This window comes from Lates calcarifer, linkage group LG15 (genome assembly GCF_001640805.2).
Source record: "Lates calcarifer isolate ASB-BC8 linkage group LG15, TLL_Latcal_v3, whole genome shotgun sequence".
Classification (NCBI taxonomy): Eukaryota; Metazoa; Chordata; class Actinopteri; family Centropomidae; genus Lates; species Lates calcarifer.
This window is the reverse complement of record NC_066847.1, coordinates 26,184,508-26,210,176: the sequence shown is the minus strand read 5'-3', so window position 1 is coordinate 26,210,176 and position 25,669 is coordinate 26,184,508. Positions and strand designations below refer to the sequence as shown.

Sequence of the window (25,669 nt, the reverse complement as noted above, 5' to 3'; positions counted from 1 at the left end):
TATGTTTTTATATCAATGTATTAATGTTTTATTCTAATTACAATAAACAGAATATATCAGTCCCTTATTTGTACAAAAATACCTGAAAAGGTTACAATTAAGATTTATAAGCCATTCAACTATTTACAGATTGAAGCAAAGCACATTATGAATACAGGAGCTCTCTCTTATAAAAAAGAGATAAGTTACTGTTTTCTTTTTTGCATTCCCTGAAATACATAATAGTTTATATTTTTATATATAGATATATTTTTACTTTACTCATTTGTACAGCCATGGTATCTTGCATTGTGACAATGTTATGAAGGTGAACAAGAGCCAAGATGATAATTGATCAATCCATCAGGGATTGGGGTCAATTCACTTTCAATTCAAAAAGTAAACTGAAACTGCATCTGAAAAATTTCATTCATTCTCAATCACCTTTCACCAGAATCTTTTAGAGTGCCGTTTTCTGTTGAGGAATTGCATTCATTGAATACTTGTAAAACGTGCAAGGTTTTTGAGTGTGAATGGTTCCCTCTGAAGGGTGGCTTTGTCATGCCATTCGGCCCAAATGTTAGGTCTGGTTTATGAAGAGAAAGAGGAGTCATCAGAGGCACCATCTGTGTTTACAAGTTACCTGGCTACCAAAACTGACACTGTGCTGTCAGTTATTTTATTTGTAAGCTCTGAGTTTGTACTTGATCATCTCCGTAAGACACAGCGTAATATAATAAAATGAATCAAATTAGATTATAATTTCTTCTTAGTTCTAGAACTGATAGGATGAAAATTGAGGGTGTTTTACGAATTGTTCAGCTGTTGTTCAGCCCAGGTGTGTGAGCTGAATAGGTAACATTGTCAGGTGGGGCTTTAGATCAGCTCAGGTAGCCAGGCAAGTATTTTAGGCTTTTTTAATGAACATCTTAAACAATAGTATTAAAAACACTGTTAAACTAAATGTACTCTTTAAATAGTACTGGACCTACTCAATTGCAAGGATATTTTCAAGTAATCATAACTAGCAGATGGGTGGTGCACATAATAGAGAAAAGATGACAACTCCTGGCTTAATCCAACTAAAATATTCACAAATCATCATCATCCTGTACATAAAAGTCCTAGAGATCTGATGGACCAGTAGTTTTTAATATGCTCCAAATCAACCCTGAGCAACCCAGTTACATTCATCTCTGTTAAGTGTAAAAATGTGGATATTCAAATCCCCTGATTTATTTGTCCATGTGTTCACTAACTGAATTTACTTTCTGCCTTTTCTGTACTAACTCCAGCTTGCAATGCTACCTGACCTGCCTTTTGCATTAACATCTGCTACCATTCATATCAGTCAGAAATGAAAATGTGATACAGGGAATTTGAGGATGAGAGCAAAGTGGGTAGACTGAATCTGAATATCAGGGGACTTAGATTAGTACTTAGAAATCACTAACATCAACATTTCAGTGAGGTCCTAGTAGCTTAAGATGACTTTCAGCAACTACGAAAGAATTTATGTATTGTTATAATCCATATTCCCCCAAATACCAACATATCAGATACCCCTACACAATAAACTTAAAATCCACGTTCATGCAAATGATAAATCTACCTACTGATTTAAGTTTCTTTCTCAGATCAATACTGTAACCCATCTAACAATGTTGCTCTGGTATGGTTTGGTAATGGTATGCTTAGTTCACTGTTCACTGCAGTTTAAAGGGTATAAATTAACATGGAGGAATTTGTGTCAGTGTCTTATTATTATAAGTGTGGGAAGGATTATTGTTATGCATTTCTTCAATTATATCTACTCTAAGCATTTTCATTGAAAAGTTTTAACTTGAATGCAAAGTTTTTTTTCTACAACTAGATTACTACAATTTTTTCTTCAAAGAAAGGCATTTAAAAAGTGAATTATGAGGACATTGAGACATACTTGACCCGGTTTCCCAAAACATTTTACTTGAATTCATATCTATTTTTTCTAGTTTGGGTCACCACAAGACAGTGATGAGAAGAAAACTTGAAGGTTTTTAACATAAAAGTGTTGGAATTCTAATGAGATATTTTTACAGATCGGGGAGGAAATAAGAACAATAATTAAAAAAGGTATGAAAATCTTAGTGACTAATGCTTTGGGAAACTCTGTTTTTTGTTTGTTTGTTTTCTATCTCACAACATTCCACATGCCATCTATTGGAATGACAATGTTAACATTATGGATGCCAGTGTGCTTTAAAACATCACTTCATGACAAGTGTTGATGATGACAAAAATTATTTTTGAATAATCAAAACTAAAAAGAAAAAAAAAAAACTCAATAGATGCTATGTCATTACAGTAATAATAATAATAGTAATAATAATTATAATTATAAATCACATTGGTCAATCATTTCATGGTAATGACAAAAGAAAACAATACAGAACAGCGCTGAGAAAAAGAAATCTAAAATTTTCAAGTAATCAGTCACATCCAGATAAATAAATACATTTTGCTGCAACAATACTTTAAAAAATGATTGAGTCATTGCATCTTAGATAAATAATGGTGACCATGCGAGTGAGTGTCATAGTGCGGCTATTCTGCATCTCAGATATTCCATATACCTTAAAACAACCTGCAGGTATGTAAAAGATGGCTGTTGATGTTGGTAAATACAAACAGATTTCTAGTAATAATCTGCTGGCTGGTGGCCTACACAAACCAAAAAATTTTTTTTTTTTTTCAAGTGAGTGTTTTGGGTGGAGACACAAAAAAACCCTGCCATTTGTGGTACTGAGAGTGACTTGTGTGAATGACAAACCAAGCTTAGTTTGAATATTAGCAGAAATCCATCCAAGCATATGTCAATATGTCTGAAGAATTTGAGATGACTGGGTTTTACCATTTATGTGTCCTCCATTTAGTTCCATTCTGCCAGACATGATCAATCAGTGTCACAAAAAAGCCCTATCTATTTAGAAAGAAATTGGATCCAGGTTAGCTAGAGACACCCCGCAAAAATCATCTTTTCATTGTAGTTAATTACAGGAGCTCCACTTGGCTAAAACAATTGATTTAAATATCTTTGCAGGATTGACTGACCTTGGCTTGCAGAAGAAAACCGATTGACTTTTGCTTAAATTGCACTGTCTGGGACAAAAGGTGGGCATATCCAGTGTTCTCAAACTAACTTGATAAGTTGTATGCCCTCTCTTCTCGTCATTCAAAAACCCTACATGTACTGAGGGCAAATCTGTACATGGGACATGGGTTAAAACATGTGAGATTTTTGCAGTCTGAAGTCTGAGCACTAAAATTTCCAGTTTTATGTTGCTTCTACAAAGCTGAGTATTTTAACTTAATCCAGACAGGGTGAGATGGGCAGAGAGAGGAGATGAGAGGCAGCTACCATTTGTTTTCAATGTTTTCATATGTGACAAAATTCTCTCCTTACGCATTATTTTCCACACTGTAGCAGCCGCTAACCAGTCTGTCTGAATTCATAGATAGGTGGTGTGCAGTAGGCAGTAGGTGTATATGTATGTGATACTGTTTGTTCACAGGCAGAAAAAGGCTGCAGTATGCGGAATGTAATGCACAGAGTCTACTATCAGTGTGGAGTCAAGAGCACACTAAAACATGTTCCAAGCCACAATTATGTTTGACACCATCTCGCTGACTTCCAGCAGGCAGGAGGTGGTTTGCTGGAAGATATGTTGAAAAGAGGGTCGAGACCCAGGACAGATGTTGCCCACAGGATCCACTGTATCTCTGGGCTGAAGTAGTTTTTGTTTGGCAAAGAGTAATACAGATTGTGTTTCTTTTGATTTGCTTACAGTTATGTGAGTAAAACTCCTGAAGGAGATGCTAGTGGTTATCCTTCCCTGTGCCGAGGCGAGGAGAATCAGACAAAAAAAAAAAAAATTAATTAATAAAAATTAAAAAACTGATGCTCTCCATTGTCCCACTTTCTCTTATGTGACAGGTAACTTTATGTCTGCATTTGCCAGCAGTGAAAAAAAAATGATGAAACTCCCGCATGTGGCTGCATTTGCAAAACTGTCTACCTGGTTACAATTCTTCTAGCTTTGTTACTTGTAATTTTACCCTAAATGAAACCATGATTTGATTCATGCTTTTTCGTTTTTCCGGAAATAGCCTGGAAAATACTTTCAGGGACTGCCTGCAGCGTGCAACAGAATAACAAGTACAGAATGACCCTATTGTAGCTTAGGTAAATAATGAAGAGTTGCAAATATCTAGAATGCAAAAAAATGGACTTTAAACAAAATTCTTATAGAGAATATTGATAACAATACTTAACTGCAATGAATGTATCAATAAGAAAAACCCTGTGTTGTCGGAGATGAGCGAATTAATTTGTGGACAATGCAGACTTTGTACTGTCCACTATGAAAGGAAAAAAAAAAAAAAAAAAAAAAAAACTCCATTCCAATAGTTTCAGATTTTTTCCTCAGCCTTTTTCTCCAGGGCAGTTCAACATCAACACTCTTTCTGGTGCCTCCAAATCTCATCCATGTTGAATTTTGACATGTCCTTTGTGCATGCCTATGACACTAGAGGGCGGTGGTACCATCTCACAGTAAAGTAATGCAAAAGCGGAGAGGTCATGCACTGTCAAAGGCCACTCCCAGTCTGATGAGTGCAAAACAATCACCTCTCCATCTACGGTATATTCTTTGAGGACGTGATGAAAAGTTTCAATGAGACTGCTGTTTGTTCTCAGGGAGCAGAGTGGTCCAAACGATAGCTTGAGTTGTCTTGCGTGATTGTCCTGTTGAAGGGAATACAGTCTACACTTGAACTGTAAGATTAAACCTTGAAGCAGTTTGGGTACAAGCTTATCGATGACTGTGGATAGCAAGATTGTAGAAGATTTTACGACACAAATGGCAGTGTTCATTTCCTTTATGTTCTCTGTTCTCGACTGAGGAACCTTGTGAGCAAATTGTGCATCCGACTCCTCAAACATCCATGCAAACTAAAAGAGATCCAACAAGTCAGCAGTCTGTGGCGGACTTATGACAATATAAAACAACGACAATGAAACATCAGTCAATTCACCAGCTTCTTATAAAGATAAAAACAAAAGAACCACCTGACAGAAAGATTCTTTTTGTTTTGTTTGTTTTAGGCAGAGTCAGGTCAAGTGATAGAGGGGGTCATGGGGTCAGATGATCCGAAGATGTCATAAGGCCACGACGGTGCATGGGTGTTTGAGTTTACAAGGCAGCACTCCTCTGTTGAGCTGGTAGAACTCCACCAGCTGAATCAAGTCGGTGAATTTGGTGGCGCCGTCGTCAAGGCTGAAGAAGACTTGGCCATCCTCTTCACACTGGCAGCATGAAAGGGTCCGGGTGAGAGTGAGCAGGGACACACCACATGGCAAGAGAAAAGAAAGGACACTGTGATAAAGAGACTCTCCTCTAAAGGACCATTACAATAGTGTGTCACGTTTGGGCTATTTAGCAACAAATTACATATATATTTTTCATTCTGGCTGGTTATTTTGCAAACCATACTATCTTTTTTACATTCCCTGAAATACATAATAGTTTATATTTTTATATATAGATATATTTTTACTTTACTCATTTGTACAGCCATGGTATCTTGCATTGTGACAATGTTAGTGACACAAAAGTAAGTGACACAAAAGTATTTGTAAAAATTATTAAACATCACAAAATTCATACCGGAAGTATCTGGAAATGTTTGATTTTCTGGTGATGGCACAATGTGAGCACAAATGCCTTGGGGTTACTCTGACTGACTCTGAGCAGAAACAACCTATACAACAAGAGAAAGGGGGACATTGTGAGCAAAATATTCAGTTGGCTTATTCAGTGAAAAGGGAAACCGCATGTATAAATTTGCTCCAGCTCACTTACCCATCTACTTGTCCCTGCTGGTGGATAATACGATGGGATTCTTCTCTAGATATCCTACCGTGGAACCACAGCTGAGCTATGTGGATAACTACAGAGAGAGAGAGAGAGAGAGAGAGAGAGAGGGAGAGAGAGAGAGAGAGAGAGAGAGAGGACATTTTAAAAATCTGTCATATTATTCAAACTGGAAAATAGTTGATTATTAATGTCTTGGTATTTACCTGAGCTTAGTGAGGAGTGGTGTAGTGGACTGTGGGAGCCTAGTATGTTCATTCGTTGACTCCTCTTCTGAGAGAGATGCCACACAGAGACAACACAACAGGGATTATTTCACGCTCTGGTATAGTACATGATAGTTAAAAGTGGATATTTCTTTACAGTGTTTCTCAATACAAAACGGTGAAGCTTCACTTTTCTCAGGTTAAATGGAGATAGTGCTTTGGGAACGAGTAGGTCAGGTGCTGTTTATGTACTGTATAAATATTTTTTACATTTAAGAGAGACCAAAGTTGATCTGTGGTTCATCAACATTTGGTAACGGTCTGCAAACTACATTAATGATACTGACTTAAACACTGTGGATGAAAAAAAATTCATTGGAATAAATCTACCACTTCTGACATCTGCCCCACAGTCCTATCAGCTTTATGAATAGACAAACAACTTTTGTCAGATCAAAAGAACTCAAAAATAAACACTTACAGAGGGAAATTTGCTCTGTATGAATATCTGAGCAAAGTAAAGAGAGCCATCTGTAGAGATTTTTTTGAAATCTGCTCCTGGCATTGTTGACAGAGATAACATGAAAACTGAGTTTGTGTCTCACCCTCCATGCGTGTCCCTCCTCCATGGCAGCACTCTGAGCTTCCACAGGGTTGTCAATCACCCTGCCTATCCTCCCTGAGAAATCCATTGCCACAAGGGAGTTCTCTGATACACTCCGCTAGGGGGTGACAGAGATACATGACAGTCAAAATGTGGGCTGCAACACAAGTGCCAAGGTGCAGTTATGCACAAATGTAGACAAAAGCAGTGCAATAAAGAGTGGAGTGACATAGCTAAATCTGGAGAATGCCATTTTCCTAAACTAGTTTGTTAGCAGCTCTTCACAGAGTGAACAGAAAGAAAGAAGTGAAAGAAATGTTCAGAACATTTCAAAGAAATGTTGTTATGCTTAAATAGGCCAATTTTAAGGTGCTTTAACTGGATTTTAGATAAAGCAGGAAACTTACCACAGGTGCTGAGAAATGTGAAATTAAGGTTTTTCTTTGTTGAGGAATCTTGTAATTCTGGTACAATACAATCCCGTACTGCAAGAGAAAGAAATACACTGGTCAAATGACACTGTCTAAATCCCTAATACATGTATTGTAAACAGTTACATGCTTGCTGGCAGTCTATAAGATGGGGTCATCTTATACTCAACGTCCAATCCCAGCTTAGAAAAATCTTAATTCCTGCCCAGAAACTATGTACTGTCTAACCAAAGTTACTGTAGCTGCGCCATGGTGTATATACTGTGGTGTGATCTGAGTTTACCTTAAAGAGTCGGAAGGCAGTCATCCAACAGGTCCTGCCCTGTTCATCCTCAGCACACAGCATCCTCAACTCCTTCAGCTCTCCTCGACATTTATTGGGCTGCAAATGAAGATTTTTCAGAATCAGAACAGAAACAATAAATAACACATTACATGGTGTTGCATTTTTTTTCACCACCTTCATTAGCACCATCGTCACTGATAGCTTTAACTAATTAATAAGGATAATGAAGTAAACACGCACAAACTGGTCAACACTATTTTAAAAATACAGCGGTAAATCAGCAATAAAACAGAGCCTCATATATTTAGTACAAATGCATGCTGATGCCCTTCTTGTGAGACAGGGAGCTGCACAGGATGTCAATCATTACTCAGCTCATAATATCGCATCAGAAATCAGCTTGGTCTCATCTCTTTGATCTGAGACTCACCTTGATACAGAACCCAAAGTCTGTGGGCGCACCATGCTGCTTTTTGCCTGTGATGACAGTGAAGATGTTGCTGTCTTCTAGGTCTGCTAGTAACTGTAGATGTCTGGGCTCCTGGAGACAGAAATAATTAATAAGTCAGAACATCACAGAGAGACACAGCCTGGAGGTACACTGAAAGACAGAGACATATGTGGAGAAACCACCATCGATAACAAGCTGTTTCTTTGAAGTTAATTACGTTCTACTATGTTATTACTATAAATTTTTTTTACATAGTATGGATATGAATTCTTCAATGATAAAATAAAGACTGTAATTACAAAGCAAAAAAAATAATTACATGTTTAAAAAAATACAATTAAATATATCAATCACTTGAAGAGGAAAAGATTGCCTTGCTGTTACCTTTGAGGTTCCTTTTGTAGAACAGTAGAGTCCTGAGCGCCGCAGGAACATGTAAACTTTCTTCCACGACTTCCTCCCCACCTCCTTCACATAAAGATACCCCTGGATCTCTGGACAGCTACTGGTCGCTAGGAAGTTCTGATAGAGGAAGACAAAGAGACATGAAGCAGGGGATCAACACACAGCATTTTGGATTTGTTCACTCTATAATATTCTCTGTCAAGGACACTCTCCCTCAGGGGAAGGGCAAGGCTGGATGACATCTGAAGCCCATAAGCTCTCTGTCACTGGCAATTGCTTTTTTTGTCAAAGAACAGAGTGCCATCCCAGCTTCTTGCATCAGTGCAATCTGACAGCTGATGATTGAGATGGGTGGCAGCTTGGATTCTTACACACCATGGTAGCGACCACAATAGAGACAGACATTGTTCTACTATCTGGAAAATCATAGGGTGAAGAGTACTGAAGAGGGCTGACAGGATCCTGACACTATCATGTGAATATACATAGGCATACATAAGTATGCACAGTATAGACATTATTTATTTATGTTTTGTGCAGGGCCTGTAATTAACTTCTAGAGACATGTAAACACAAAAAGTCATGTTATGTAATATGCCTGCCAGAACAAATATAGTACATACACTGAATCAACATACTGTACATTCCTATTGGGAATCCTTAAAGTCTAAATTGTCTTGTGGGTGTCTGAAGTATCTGGAATTTGTGGTTTTCAAGTTTCACAAAAATATCACACCATGAAGTGGCAGGTTAAGTTATTAGAGCTGAATTGGAATCTGTGGCTTGTGGCTGAAAGGTAAACTGTTCCAGAGGACCTCTTCAATATTTAAAGCACATGTTCCTCAGTGTTTTGGAAACAGCTTACAATGGGTGTCATGCATGAGCATTTTCCGTCATTTGCAGAGCGCACACATTCACACGCAATGTTCATTCAAGCAGCTTTCAGGCAGTCTACCTTTGCATTGACATATGGTTCTTGCATGATGGTGAATAGTGCCAACACCTGGTTGAGCTCAGGTCATATAACATTTTTGGTTTGGACAGCACTCTAATTGAGTGCAAAGATCTTGTGTTTAGAATAAGTCAAACACTGGGATTCCTGACACAACTCTGGCTCCCCCCACCTCCATTCATTTATTGACTCCTCTATGTGGAGCATAACGGAGCAAAACGTCTATATGATCAGCAGAGGAGTTAAAAGCTTTTGGTGAGTGGCAAGGATGAAGGGATGGATTCCACTTGTGGTTTTGTCTCTGACAGCTCCATTACATGATACAGGAGAGAGCCAGACTGCATGTAAACCCTCTATCCATTAAGACCAAAGCTCTTCAAAGTCCCATGAATCTCTTTGCCTGGTCTCCTCCCGGACTTTTTCCTCTTCATATGTTCTGTAAAATCCCTATATAGCCTGTGAGTGGGGTCTGTGAGTCAGATGAGTGGCGTGACACATGTGTGAATTTGTACTGTGCAAACACACAGTAGGTAGGTGAAGAACTGTGTGTTCTATTTCTGACTGACTAATTCCATCCATCACAAGTGTCGGACCTGCGGTGCGTGTGCCGAGACAGTCGTATGTCAACAGGGGATCAACAGTAGTTATTACTGCAGGCTCTGACGAGACACACTGTCTAAGGGTCAGAGGTGAGGTATGTCTGCTTGATTGTACAGTATGTAGCGGGTGCTGACTCTGAGGTAAACTAAGCTGTGTGCATGTCAGGAAGAAGAGAGAGAATGAGAGGCACGGAGAAACATGCAAGAGTGTGTATGTGTGAGTATCTGTGTGTGCGCTCCGTGTACCTGAAGGAGCTGAGATGGTGGAATCGTACGATTGGTTTCCTGGCACCATGCAACCATGTGCTCCGGGAAAAACGTCTGGTGGAGGAAGAATGGGGGGGGGGCAGACAGACAGACGGAGAATATCAGCCACTGTGACGATAATTATAGGGTAGGAATTTGTGACAGAAAAAGAATCGTCACGCAAATCTCATTACTGCAGTCAGCTGTCATAATATTTCAGAAGGATACAAAACACAGAGAATTTTGACTTTTTGTCAAGGAACATGCCTATCATGTCATCTCTGAGGCAAACTGTCACAAAATAAATAATATTACACCTGTAGTGTAAGTGTTTACTTAAAAAACTCTTTTCATTTGACTGACTGCTCTAAATCGTAGAGTAACCATGGTGTAATAAAGATATGCTTTTAGTAGTCAAAACATAATGAGTGCAAAAACAAAATCCATGAGGAGCTATTGCCCCAGGTGTTTGGGTTTTTTTGTACAGACTTAAGGTACATCATATATCAACAAGAAGACGTCAGGAGTGACACGGCATGTTAAGAAACGTCTGAGAAAAAGTAATTACCAGCGGGTTTCTGAAGAATTCATATTTGGCATAGTTCTTCCTGAAGAGGAATCTACTGTCACTGTTCATGGAGGCCTGGACCTGAACCACCAGCTCATGGTCTTCTAGACAGCGCTCTGAGGTGGGACAGGAAGAGAGCGGAGCAAGAACAATGATAGAGGTTATTATCCATTATTTAAACAGTTTCATAACCATTTCATAATTCTCCAATTGCCTTACAATTACGGATAATTTTAATAATGAAATTCACATTAATAAATGATGCTCTGTCAAAAGCATGAACAGTAATATGAGTATCTGAGCAAAGTAGTCTTAAATATAACAATCACAACATTTCTTTTAGTGTGTCACGCAAGTACCATGGAAATCTGTAATGACTTGAGCATCATAATTTGAGGAAGAGATCTGTAATCACCATTTCTCGTAAATCAGAAACCGAAAGTTTAGAAAAACGTGAAAATGAAACTGAAAGAAAAAGTTCACTCCATTTTAACAAATATTGTAGTGTATTTTTAAGCACTAGTAATCTTAGACATGTGGACTTTTCTTTGTTAAGTTAATAAATAATTTCAGGCAATAATGAACTCCTCTTAAGAACAAGAAGTGGTTAATGGGACTACAGTGCTCTAAAATTACCCCAGGTGTCATTTGATCTGTTCAGGGGCCTGATGGGATCTGTAGACTGGTTTCAATGGTTTGTGCTCATCAAACCAGCTGTAACAGATAATCAGACAGAGGCCTTTCTCTTCTAATGTGAATATGAGAGGATATGATTCAGCTAAAAGTGTGTCCTTGCATAAATGTGGTCATAGGTCACAGTGATTCTCTGACTGAGATGCTAAAACCGGACATGACTCAGTCAATTCCAAAAGCCTTACAAATTCTCCCTGTAATGTCTTTAATAAAAGACATCCTTTCTTTCCCCAGTAGATTTAATTAGATTTTGGAACTTAACAAACTTTTGCAATACCAGTATGGTCTGATATCTCTTTTTGATGTGAAAATGGAGAACTTCCACACTGGCTGCACAGCTCTATCTCATATCATTATCTCATTTCATGTGTCCTGTCATTCTTCCTCTTAATCCCCTCTGTCACAATCTCTTTAACACTGTCACGACTCTTCTTTTTCTTTCCATTTCATCCTGTCGTCTGTCTGATGAGTCACTCATGTTCGTGACAGTGACTCACCCTGGCAACACTACTTCACTGTCCCTGAGCTGTTAACCTTTTCCAGCCGACAAGTAGAGGTCAGTGTCTCTTATCTCAAAGGGCCATTTCATCCTATTCAGTAGCTTACTAAGAGTGGTCAGCGATGTACGGGAATAGGCCTCTCTATTCAAACACACTATTGTTCAGGGTCTCTCTGAAACTGCTATTCTTGTCTACCACCCAACCACATGTGCACACATTAAGTGTCACCGCACATACATGTGCAGTGCAGACTTGCAGTCTGTGCACATACGCACTCAAGCAGGAATCTCACGAACTGCCTCATCTCATACTTAAAAAAAAAGAAGCTTCAAATGATTAAATACACTTATAACTAACACATATTTTTCCACTAGGTTATTCAACATATACAGTGGACTATACAAAAATCACCACTTCATGAAGAAGTAATGTAAACACAATTACAATTAATTACTGAAAAGGAACAATCCACAATTGGCTATTATAGGAAAGATCCAGCAATCAGTCACCTAAGAGAGCAGCAACCAAACAAAATCAGTGATTAAATCACCTAAATTACTGTATGAATTTTGTCTATACAATGCATATGATACACAGAGGAATAACAACAATAACAGAGGTCCCTCTGTACTATATGGAAATCAACCAAAATATTTCCCTCCTTTGGAAGGTTTTTATTTTATCTAGCTACATGTACAGACACAAATTCACATAGGCACACATCTACAAATACACACACATACACACTTTGTAGTGGCAAAGCTATACCCTTCAATTTTAACAATCAGCATGCTGCTGCTTCATCACGTCTCATTTACTGAGACTCCTAAACATAAAATACGATAAGTAGTTATTCAAGACCTGAAAAGAATACGGTTGCACTACAGGTGTGCCAGAATAGAAGAAGGGCTATAATAGAATAGGGAGACTGTGAGCCAAAAATGATGTCATTCACAACAAGCCAACCTAACTGTATTTGGCAGCATCGTGTTGGCAGCACTGATGAGAAATGTAATCAGATCATGATGGATGGTGAAATATTAGGTTAGAGCTTTGGGACCTGTACTTTGAATAATGCAATATATTTTCTAAAAGTTTCCTCACGTGACTGAACAACAGTCTATGTGAGGATGTAACTAGAAATTCCTGGAAAAATAAAAATATATTGAAATTGTGTTTTTTTTCTTTTTACATATATTTTTCACAATGTCTCTCTACGTTTCCATAGCAAGGTACACTGCTTTAAATAAATCTACACCCCCTTCTCTCCCACATCTGTTAAACTGTACAGACATGAGCACAGAGCACAGGCTCAACTTGTCTTCCATAAGTGCTTTATAATCGCCCTCTCCTCGGGGGGAGGTTGGGTTTTCTAACGTTTAGCTGGCCATAGCTTTCCAAACTTACTGTTATGGTGCCAAGTCTTAACACAAAATCACCCTGACAGAAATGCAAAGCTCTCTTTCTTCTTAATGTGGCAATAAGTTAAAGTTCCTTGATCAAGCAGCATTTTTTGAGCATTGTTTTCTACTTTTTAGATTATTTATTTGTGTCATTTTAATACCACATTTAGTGTTATAAAAAATGTAAATCTGCAAAAGCAAAATTGCCATGCTCTGACTACTACAGACCAGCAAACTAAGGTCTTAAATCTGTTATATCAAACTAAATGCTCTCCTACTATATTACTCTTCATTTCTGAGAAGGTCCAGACATCATCGCCAAAACCTTTTTACACTACATTAGTCCAGAGGTCCCTGTCTGGTGCAATGAGAGCTTCTATTTTCAGGAGAGTGGTGTCGGTGGTATTACCACTCCTGAACTAAAGAACCTCTAACATGAAAGATATCCTTTTAAACTCTTCATCAGTTACCTCCATCACCTCTCTGCCATGTTATTTATAATACTGGATCAATAACATTACAACAACTGAGAAGGGCATGAGTCTGCATAGGTTTTAAAGTGTTCATCAGTTACATAGCTACATCTGCTAATCCATAATTTGTAGTTATCACCTTCTCTTCCTTTATCTTCTCATCTGCTGGCTTCCACTGTGAGCCCTTCATGTAATCCCCCTTAAGTAACAGCTGAAAAAAGTATTACATCATATTATAATCATCTGCATAAAAACCTCTCTTCACAGGTAGCTCAGAACTCAAGAGTAATCTAGGGTGAACTGTACTGGATCTTTGTCTGTAACCAGGATGATTTTAGACTATGACTTGAATCCAAGCAATCTTGTGACCTTACTTGAGCCTGCCAGAGTTAAAAATATCAGTGACGGCTGTCAAATACCATATATCATACTCTCTGTTGCTTTCACTATCCTCTGTATAAACCATAAACTTTTCTCTAAACCACCAACACTGAATTAAATTACTCTAATGCTCAAAAGAGTCTAAAAATGTAGGCTTCAGGCAGTAAAATTTATCAGTTGCTGTGTCTGTTTAATTTATGAGAGGTTCTAGGGTATTGGTTAGCGTTATTATGCACCCCTGGGAAAAGTTGTCTCCACTTACAGTGAGTCTGCTGTCTACTTGCATGGAATAACTTTAAGAAAGCTTATGCTCAAACATACATAAACTTTCATTCATTCATGCAACGAACATCAGCTTTCATGATGCATAAAAGGTTAGGGTGCTTCATCAGCTTACTCAAATATTTAGAATAGAATAGAATAGAATAGAGTAGAATACTCTTTATTGTCACCGTTTCAAAACAATGAAATACTATTTAGCAGCTTTAGAATGACAGATACTTATAAAAAGTCAAAAGAATAAAAACAATTAGATAAAAAATAAAAATAATGACTACTACACTGAATCCCAACAGATCATTTTTCATTTAGAGCAGGTCCAGACTGTACTCTTTATATTATAATATTTACAAAGAAAGACCCAACAATTCCCACCAGTCTTATCTCAACTGTCAACTCTCTCTTCATGACTGAATTAGTAAATCATTGGTCCCTCTGTACTACAGCAACTCTGACCTCACATGCGATGCATTATTTATTCCCATCACTTTCTCTTCATACACAAACTGATCAATATGTTTAACCTACATATTTTTCAGTGACAAGAGATGGTACTGTGCTGCCTCTTCTGCATAATACTGCACTGCTACAGCAAATGTTCACATTGCCATTGTGTTGTACTTGATTAGATCACTGGACATTATGGCTCTGTTCGTGCCTATGCTGTATAGTATGTGCATGCACTCATGCTTGAATACATGCCTGCGTGAGAATATGCGCCTGAACTGTCTGCCCAAGTATGTGGGCATGCATGCATGCATACATACATGTGAATACACCTGTGTAGTTCAGTGATTGTATTGCATGTCCCAGCCAACCCAAAAGTCCATGAGTGTGTGTGTGGTGAGAGCGTGCAAGCACCCATTTGTGTGTGTTCATGTGTGTATGTGAACAGTGTTTCAGTTCCTGCAAGGCTCTGCTCCTTACCTAGCCCTAGCAGTGGGTGGTGTTCAACAAGTGCCCAACTGTTGTCATCTACACAATGGCTTTTATAAACCAGGAGCTGGCACAGGTCCCTGGCTGTCATGTCGGCTGGGATCTCCACCACTTTACCCATGCCATCTTCACTGAAGATCTTCACAATCTGTGAGGAGAAGACAGATAAGTGTTCAGTTATAATGAACAGAGACCATGTGAAGGTAGTTTGAAAATGGAGTATTTCAATGAAGAAGAATGGAAAAAATGATGAGACATTTTAACATGTATATGTGTCTTCAATATAAGACAATGAAGAAGAACATAGATAGGACTTTCCAGTTTCAAAATGAGACAGAGGTTTTGATTATAGATTTTTATAGTAGCCCCACAGGGAATCCTAAGTTCTGATAAAGTCATTTAACACAAACCATTTTTGAAAACTCAGCCTAATAGGTGGGTGAAGCCAGCAATTTTCTTCAAACACTAGAATAGTATTTATCATATAGCGGCCCATACAATATCACACACACAGGCCTGTAATTATAGCACACAATAGAAAAGAACAGACATTCAAGACTATGTAGCAATTGTGGTGTTAGAAATCACAGGCAAGCATTTCGTAAAGCAACTTGTTGGTGTAATATAGTAGCAAATATACTGTAGTGTATAACAAGCAGCTGCTGTTGTGAACACAAAAAAGGACTGTCTATGCCAAATTGGTACATACTGTAGCTTAAGGGGATGTAAGCAGGGTTTTTCCAATTATAACTTATCATGAAAATGTATGAAAGTATCCAGTGATAAGACATTGCCTCAACTTCACAAACAAAAGTTCTTTTTTTCCATAACTTAATATGTTGAAATTAGGACAGTAATAAGAATATAAGCATATTGAATTTCAGAATGAATACAGTTTTTGTTGAATAATTTGTGATTTTTTTTCTCCAATTCATGAATAATGTCTAATGTTTTCATTTTGTTTCCATTAATAATACTGACTCCAAGACATACTCCCACACTTTCTGAGGCACTACTTATGTGTTATGTGTATGGTAATATACAGTATAGTGTTTATACTGTACAGCAATGATGCATCAGGTCCTGAACAGATGAAACCCCAATCTAAGATGTGTGTAATAGACACATTTACAGCCAGCCATTCTTGTGTATCAGTATACAGTATAAATGTATTTATGTAAGGTTTCCTTTACTATAGTCACCCTATAATCCAGGAAATGTAATTGTCATCTCTCTTATGGTAAATAGTCCCAAATTTACTTCCACTCAGTGTCCACACGTTGGCTTTTCACTATGAAACCTTGCAGTCACATTCACAGGATACACAGCTCATGGCCCACAGAGAAAACTAGAGCAGCCTACTTAACCTGCAGCGGAATCCAGCCTTGTTAGCCTACACAGAAATCCAGCCGACTAAGCCTACACATGTAATGTATGCATGCTTCCCACATAATATATCATGACAAGGAAATTCTCTTCTCTTCTCTGAGCAAAGACGCAGCTTACAGCATCACAGTTTGCACAAACCAGGCCTGAGGCGCTCTATCCATCTGAAATGCTCAAGACAAAAAGCAAGGGAACCTCAATCATCCAAAGCTGCTGACGTACTTGACTCTTCTTTTTATTGCTCTGCTCACATCTCGAAAAAGACAAATTGCCTATTTACACATTCCATTTCTCGCCACTGGTTAAACATGGCAGTACTTCAAAGGAAAAATGCACTTAAAATGTAAAAAGAAAAGGAGGCGAAGAGAGGCAGAGACACACAAGGAGAGATAGGAGACACAGAAAGAGAGCGGTCTTACCTCTACGGCCCGCAGTAGGCAGCAGTCCGGGGAACACGAAGGCATTTTTGGACTGAACCTGGCTCCCCACACACTCACACACACACTCACTCACTCACACACAGTCACTAAGACAGAAAATCTTGCTGTTCTGTCGCCTTGTCTCCTCCAGAAAGAGAGATAAAAATTTGAAAGCCAACAGTTGATAGCTGCGGTTGTGCTACCTGTCACATAGCCTAGAGTCTAGTCTTCAGTCTATCTAGGCCGCTGGCCCTGTCTACAAAAAAAGAAGAAGAACTGTCTGTGTGACCTAAAGCTGGTGTCTGTGCAGCTCACAGGACAGAGACACAGAGACAGTCAGCGATCAGATGGCAGCAGGTACAGTACAGTGCTTCCAGTGCCGGTTGAGTCTGACAACTATCTTTCCTCTCCCTCCCTCCCTCTCTCTCTCTCTCTTTCTCTCTCTCTCTCTCTTTCTCTCTCTCTCTCTCTCTCCCCCTCACAAAGGGTTACAGCCTCAGCCACAGGCTCTGAGGCACACTGAATCAAACCACACGCTCACCAACCAATCATAAGGCTGCAGCAGGCTGATGTAATCATTCCCACACAGACCCAGGAGCGCGCACACACACACACACACACACACACACACACACACTCACCGAGGCACATACACTCCCTGAGAGGCATACACACTCCAGCAGACACACAGACGCACAGTCATGGACAGGGACAGCCAACTTTTTCAGACCTCTTGCAAGCTCTCTGCCTCAGTTTCTTTTCCGTGCTCAAAAACGAGAGGGTTCATTTGAGAAGGGTGTGGGGCAGTGAGGAGGAGGAGGAAGAGGAGAAGGAACAGAAGAAAAGGGATAAAGGAAGGAGTGAAAAAGTTTGTCACTTTTCTCGCTTCCAAAACGTTAAGAGGGTTTCAAGTGAGGGCTTGTTGGCTTGTATGTTTTTCTCTGCTTCTTTGCCTCTCTTTCTCTCTCCCTCCCGTGCTCCCTCCTTCCCTCCTTTCCTCCCTCCCTGTGGCTTAACTATGAACTCCGCAGTCAGATCTCTCTGCCTCTCACAGCAGTAACAAGACTCATTACAGAGCAAATGAAATGAAACAAACCTGGAGCAGCACTTGAGCACTCCGACCTTCTCCCCTGGTGGCTAGCTTTGTGCCAACATTCTTTCTCCCTTAAGAACAAAAAACCTGGAGACTTTTGCACGCACGCACACACTCACGTACAACCCCCCACTCCTCCTTTTAACTCTGATATTTAATACGGCATCAGACGGACAAAAGCCTTGACACACCCCGTCTGGGAGAGGTGAGAACAGCTTTATGCTGTCCTTGAAGCAACTTCTTTACATTTTCTATTTATTTCAGGGGAAAGGAATTTGTGTGCACGTGTGTGTCTGTGCGTGTGTTTGAACATGTGTGGGTGAAGTGTAATCCAGGAGTAAGTACAGTTCTACAGAAGGAAGGAGGAAATAGTGGTAAAAGTTATAGCAGTCAAAGAGATATGACTTAATTTACTGTAGAGGCAAACTTTGGGGAAGGATGAGGGGGCAGGGGGAGTTTGTGGCTGGGGGAGGGGAGAGAGAGAGGACTGTGTGTATGATTGCACATGCACACAGGCACGTATGTGGGTGTGTGTGGGATAGGGAGAAACAGGAGACAGACGGATGTGAGAAGTGAAGGAAAAAGGAGTGGGAAGAAGAGGGAAGTGAGAGAGAAGGAGAGAGAGAGAGAGAGAGAGAGAGAAACTGTCTGGTGACACACTGCAGTAGAATGTGTAGTATGAATGCTTTCTACTGTTAACTACATATCCTGCACAGCTGTCTCTCTCACCCACCCCCTCCCTGCCACTGCACTCACACGCTCACACAGACCAAGACACACACCCTTGTCTACGTCACAGTTAGTCAGCCAGGAGGGGGGGGGGAATGCCCCAAGAAGGCTGCAGAGATCACACATGCTGCAATACAGGTTTCTACATAAAGTATTGAAATGATCAGAGTTGGTCAATCAGCAGCTAATGTCAAATTTTTGGACATACAATTTGCTGAAATTTATTAAAAAGTTTAGAAAATATGATCTATTTTTTTCCATAGTTTGGATGTTTAGAAGGAAGGAATGATAATCTATTAACAGCTGAACAAGGTGCAACTAAGTCGACATACCTTGTGTGACCTGGCCTGGGTTTAGTGTGACAGGTTCAACATGGGTTTCTATTCAATATAGTAACTAGAGGATTACCATAATCCAGAGGTGGGGTCATGTAGTTGTTTTGCCACAACTAAGAATCAGGTCTTGTCAGTCAAGTCCAAATAGCTCCAAGCTCCAGTCTTGTTCATCTCGTTATTCACCAAGTTCAATGCCATATTATGAGGTAGATAACAATCAGAGTCATGGAATTATATCAGAATGACAATTTTTACCATTACAAATGCTAAGTTGGAGTTGGAGTTTTTAACCTGGTCTTTTTCTAGACAGAGCTGAATGCAGGTTGATCAAATGTTCATTACCCCATTTATGTACAAAAGGAGCAATAAAGAATCATTTAGGATAAAGGATAAAAGAATCATGGGTGACAAATCGATGACTTGGGGGGCAGAGGAATTATCAGGCCAAACAGTGGGTAGCTGGTAGGAATAAGCAGTAAAAATAATAACCAGCATCTGCAGGAGCTGCATGAATCATGAGAAAAGTATCTCTTTATCTCATCCTAAAGAATGTCTCATTGATGTCTTTGACTTATGATTTTCACAGATGACACAGATCAGCTGAGAGTGTGCATAACTTCAAAGCTTGACCTGAGCTAACGCAATCCTCCAAATGATCAAATGTAGATTCATTTGGATGGAAGCTGATCCTTCATTAGCTGTGGAAATCTTATCTTTAAGTGTTGCAATACCATTAGGGTTGCCTCGTGAGTGGAAGGAATGAGAAAGCAGACCAATGGAGATGACAGCAGAGTGACAACTGACCTACTCTACTTCTAGCTCTTCTTCTTAAAGGCAAAGAATAGACACATGGGTAAAAAAAAAAAGGAGGTGCGCATCGGCGAGAAAGACAGAAAGAAAGACAACAGACCCTCTTTTTTTTATCTTCTAATGCTTTTAAATGTGCCCTCATTTAAATGGAGGAGTAGAGCAGAGCAGGGCCTCTCAACCTCTCTGATGACTCAGGTCTGATAACTGCCCTGTGATGTAATCCCCCAGGGAGAGACTGAGAGCTTCAGGCAACACACACACACACACACACACACAAACACACACACACATGCTTCATCAGACACACAGGCACCCAGATGTGCTCAGTCACGCATACATATCCTGAGATACACATACACAGACATGTTTTGCTAAGCACATACATATTTTACATTTACAGTTTCTGCATGTAGAAGAACACACACTCATGCACAAACAATCCTCCCACAGACTCACACAAAGACACAGCTAGACAGAAACTAGAAAGGTGCAAACAGACAAAGAGAAAGTAAACTGCACTGTGTGAGGACATGCTTTGTGCAAACTGAAGTATGTACACAAGCATGTGTGTGCACGCCCAGCACCTCACACGCATCCACACATCCATCTTGCAGAGAATTGGCTGCTGGTCTATAAATAGTTCCACTGGTATTACGTACAAATTACAAGCCATTACATCAGATAGGAGTTACTGTGGCAGATTACAATTCTGAAAGGCCATTAGTCATTAGGCATACAAGCCTGCACACACATTAGGATCCCTTACATGTGGGCGATGTTGTGAAGCACTTGAAAAAGGGCATGCAACCTGGATAACAGCTGCACCAGTCAGTGCTGGTAAAACAGAAGAGGCAAAGCATGATGAAAAAAAAATGCAAACCACAGTTATTGCCATAAATCCTTTTTTTTAAAACAGTGTCTGTCAGGGTGTCAGCTCTGAGCCAGGGTTTTTATTTTGTAGTTCAGTTGTGTTTGTATTATTTTGAAATCACTGACCTCCCTCTTGTTTCAGGTGTCTTGTCTTCCCCTTCCTTCTGCGCTCCCTCCTCCTGATTACCTACCCCGCCCTAATGTGGTTCACCTGTGTCTCATTGTCTACCCTGCTCCTGTGTATTTAGTGTCTGTGTCTCCCTGCACTCCCTGCCAGTTCGTCTTGTGCCTTTGCCAGACCTACCGACCTTCGAGTAAGCAACCTGTTCTCTAGTAGACATAGTTTTTTGACCCTTCCCTGTGTTTTTTGACCTTGCCTCAGCTCAAGTTCTTTTGTACCGTTGCCTTCTCTGACTGTCTACCTGTGTACCGACCCCGCTGGAATAAAGAACCTTGTTTTTTTGTAAACTCTGCCTCTGCCTCCTGTCTGCGCCTGTGTCCACACTGCTACGCCTGACAGTGTCTCCAATGTCTCATATGTAAATTCAGCCTTGATGCCAGCTCTCATGTCAACTCTTCCTGGAATACTGAAGCAACAGGGGAATTCTTTCCGATTACCACGCACAGGGACTTTCTTGCCCTGAGTTCAGCCTTCAGGCTGTGTGCAATTATGGCCTGCCCTAACCTTAACCACGTCCCTTAAACGAACCTTAACTGTCTATATCCTCAACATGCGATTGGCTGAGCTTGTTGATAACAGTATGCACAATATTATATACACATAATATTCACTTACTAAATTAGATTTAAATTTAACAAATGAAACTAATAATCCCTGTGGGGAGGAACAGATCAAACCCATCCATTTACCTTTATCAATTCCTTCTATGTCCTACAAAACAACTACAAAGAACTGTAGACATTTATAGGCTGATTTGGCTCACACACCCCACCCCAGCTCCATATTGCCATTAACAAGTGCCCTCTATAAAGCCCCTCTGACTGTAATGTGGCACTGTGTGTGGCCCCCCCACCCCCACCCCCCGCCCCAGAAATTGATGGCCGGATGATGAGATGGAAACACAAAAACCTGAATGAGTCTCAAACAATTGGCCATCCCTGCTCAGCGCCTGTAGTCAGCAGGAGTGGGAGGCAATAGCCAAGAAAACTCTGCTGACTCATGAGGAAGAGACGGTGAACTGTCCCTTGTCATCCAATTACAGCATCAAATTAAGACCCAAGACACAGAGGCCTATCTGGGCTCAGCGAAGCAAAAGAAGGCAGAGCAGGGTTTTAGTGGGAATAGTGAGAGAGGGAAAAGGGAGAAAGGAAGGGAGGGCGAAGGAGAGAGGGAGGGATGATCTATAAGGAGAGATGTATAGAGAGAAACATAGGAGAAAAAGATTCCCAGTGCTGACAATACAAAGTCATGCACAGTGGCAGGCTGCCATTTTTGCCACTGTGCAGCCATGTATCAGACCATACACTGTATATTTGGTAGTTAGTTAGCCCACAGAGCCTGCTCTGTCTGTAAACAATGGTACAATGGTGTTTTAATACCCACTCAGGCTCAGAAAGTTGAAGGTTGGAAGAGTTTGTGGCTGTGCTGGGTCAAATTTAATTAGCAATAGAGGTCAGGTGGCAAAAATTTAGGTCAGACATTTGGACAAGCCATACATAATATTATTATTATAATATGCATCTATCACAACATGAAAATATTAGGAATGAGAAGGCAGAGGCAAGGTCAGTTTATGGACCATTCTGCTAGATTTGGGTGTGCAGGCTCCCTCTGCACATATTAAGAGATTAAAGCCACAAAATTAAATGTGTTGTCCAAGTTAAAATAGGCCTCAACTTCTCAACTTGGATGACACATTTTTTTTTGCTTGTAGAGCCTTTGGCCATCCTGGTGACCAGAATTTCCTGATCACATCCATTCTGTTGTTTGTTTAAAACAGTCTTTTCAGACAGTTTCAAACAAAATATCCCTTTAGTGGGGAAAGCTGTCCTATCCGCCTACAAATTTATTCATGTTTTATTTGAAAGTATTACTACTTGGTCGAAAGATAAAACATATCTTTGTTTACTTAAACCAGATTTGTACATGCACAGTGTAGGGCAACACACTTCTTAAAGGCCATTTAGACTGGGTTATGATGATGCAAGGACCATCTCTATTTATTGTGGCTACCTGCTGAGAAACACCCTGCATGGAGCCAAATACTGTACCAAAAGGAGTAAAGTGGGAGCGGATGCTTAATTGTGCCCCAGGGCTGATTGCCAGAAAACCACGGGCAGCAAATGTCCTTTCAGACCACTGCTGATCTGGAGCCATTGTCCAATTACAGCAGGAGGGCAGAGGGAGGGGGCAGGGAAATTGTGATTGTGCAAACAAAGGATGACATCACTGGCATGATTATGGCAATACACTAGAAATGGTCCACTGGTTGTACGAGACACTGTGGCGGTGTTGGTCTCATATGTAATTTAAAGTTTAGACAACTGATCTACATGCAAGACTGCATTCCTCATATTTACATTTTATACATTTGGTAAAACCTACAGTTACAGACAGCACAAAACCACTATTACCACAAGTAACCACTTGTTATTATTATTATGTAATAATGATCATAAACTACTGTATAACCAAGCTATCGGATAGTACCAATAATAAAAAAGTTCAACAGTATTATGGGAAAATATCTACAGGTCCTTGTATCCAGTGAGCAGAAAAAGGGGACTCCTAGCATCACTGGCAACTACAAACAATCATTTCCCATTCAGAGGAATCACAGTATGTGCTACAGTTCTGTACAAACTGTCCTCAGTAATGGAGGTTTTCTCTGGAGATGCCAAGATCACAGTGTCTCTCTCCCTCTCTCTCTCTCTACTGACACAAATCCCTACTTTAAATAAATGTGGCATGTCCATCCTCCTTAAATATTCTATTCATTTCTGTGACAATGAAGTGAGAAGAAAGTAAGCACACAGACAGAAGAAGTGACACTTGCAATGACACAGATATGATAGAAGTTAGAAGATTCCTTTCCTTCTCTGTCTAGCCTTCTGACTCAGCTTTTAACCTTGAGCTATTTCTTCATGTGATTTGACAACCAGTTTTAGTTGCACCTTGTCTGTGATGCATTAATTTGCTGGCTTTCAAAAACTTTCAAAAATAATTTACATATTAATAGTCAAGCTGATCATTTTCCATGGTACATGCCAGATGAGCAATGCAGCAATCTAATAAAATGGCACCCTGTGATAAATTACTGTTTAAAAACTTTCATAACACTAATGAATTAGATAATCACTGCTCTTAGCAGCTTTTTATTTTCTATTCTCTTCTGTCGTCCTTCTTTTCCTGCTTTTTCACAGCAGCAGCTTCAGAAATCTGAGCTGTCCTACTTTCCCTGAGAGAGCGACAGAGAGAGGGAGAGAGAGAGAGAGAGAGGGAGGATAGAAACAGACAGAGGACAGAGGGAAGGCAGAGAGAGAGGGAGATGCAGTCTCCATGACCTACATGGGTCCAACAGCTCTGTTCAGCTTTGGGCAGATGAAATGTCTACAGGCAGCAACACATTGCTCTCTTTGTGAAAACACATGGATATACACACACATAAACACATGCGTGTACACCTGTATTCACACACTTAAGGGTGTACATGCAGGTGAGTAAACCAAAACATACACTCAAAATAAATATCAAAGTTGTGTTATACCTCAGAGCACAGTTTGTTATAAACTAAACTTGAATTGTATCATCTACACTAATGACTAAAAGAGTTTTTATATCAATATTGTTTTGCATAATTAGTAGACTGCCACTAGGCAGACAGACACACACACAGGCACACACATTTGATACTCTGACAATCTCAAATATAGAGAGAGGGATGGAGCAGAGAGTGAACACTATCAGGGATTCCCATTAGCTGCAGGAGTAATGGGATCTTGCCCTATTAGCTGGGTGAAAGTTGTGGCTTCTAATCTTACACTGTCTGCCCTCTGGGACAAGAAGTGAAAGATGGACCATTAAAGGTGCATCATCCCCCAGTGCCTGGGTGGTCCAGTCACATTCCCATGGAGAGACATTTATTTAGTCAAATTTAATACAGAAATGGACTAGATACAAGATGAATTATTAACTATTTTCTAATATTTAAAGCTTGTGGTCTCCTACCATTACCCCAATGAACAATTTAAAATTCTCCCAATGGAATCTCCTCATAAATCTAAAATATTAACTGTGATGACATAATTTAATGTTGGGGTAAAAGGGGCCTACATTTATATCTACCGTATGTACTTGACAGGCTGCCCTTATTGCTTTATTGATTGTGTGGCAGTATTCACGCAACTCTGGGAGTTTATCTGCTCATTTTTGGTATCCTGGTGTTTTCATCAGCTTGGGGCTATCATGCGGTGTACATCACATGCAGTTTTCTCCTACACTGTAGGCAGTGGATTTTAGCTGCAGATGGCTTAGTGGTAGCTGTGACACTGACCTATTTTTTACTGGAAGCATGTAGTTTAATTTAGCATGGATACAGGATAATTTTAATACTAGTATTTTTATTTAATTTGAATGAGTGGGATACTCCTCTAAGAGTTAGCTGCAAAATAAGTTCTCCTGCAATGATCTTGACTTGGTGGGACTTCAGCATTTGATAGCGTCCAGCTTATGATGCATTGGTGTTATTCTATTTCACAATTA

At 39.8% G+C, this 25,669-nt stretch overlaps 1 protein-coding gene across 6 annotated transcripts in view; it reads right to left on the bottom strand.

The window, feature by feature from the left end:
* Positions 1-25,669, bottom strand: part of grb10b (growth factor receptor-bound protein 10b) — a 63,492-nt gene continuing 37,823 nt past the window's right edge. For 4 of the 6 annotated variants that reach the window (XM_018685020.2, XM_018685007.2, XM_018685014.2 and 1 more), the window contains 12 exons: positions 15,296-15,452; positions 10,640-10,755; positions 10,072-10,146; positions 8,254-8,391; positions 7,849-7,959; positions 7,416-7,514; positions 7,109-7,186; positions 6,703-6,819; positions 6,098-6,164; positions 5,880-5,967; positions 5,685-5,778; positions 1-5,323 (listed from right to left, as the gene is read on the bottom strand). In XM_018685020.2, the coding sequence (XP_018540536.1) occupies positions 5,177-5,323; positions 5,685-5,778; positions 5,880-5,967; positions 6,098-6,164; positions 6,703-6,819; positions 7,109-7,186; positions 7,416-7,514; positions 7,849-7,959; positions 8,254-8,391; positions 10,072-10,146; positions 10,640-10,755; positions 15,296-15,452 (1,287 nt within the window). In that variant the 3' untranslated portion in view covers positions 1-5,176. Of the gene's footprint in view, positions 5,324-5,684; positions 5,779-5,879; positions 5,968-6,097; positions 6,165-6,702; positions 6,820-7,108; positions 7,187-7,415; positions 7,515-7,848; positions 7,960-8,253; positions 8,392-10,071; positions 10,147-10,639; positions 10,756-15,295; positions 15,453-17,109; positions 18,645-25,669 lie in introns of those variants that run through there. The other 2 variants (XM_018685043.2, XM_018685028.2) reach the window with 2 other exon arrangements.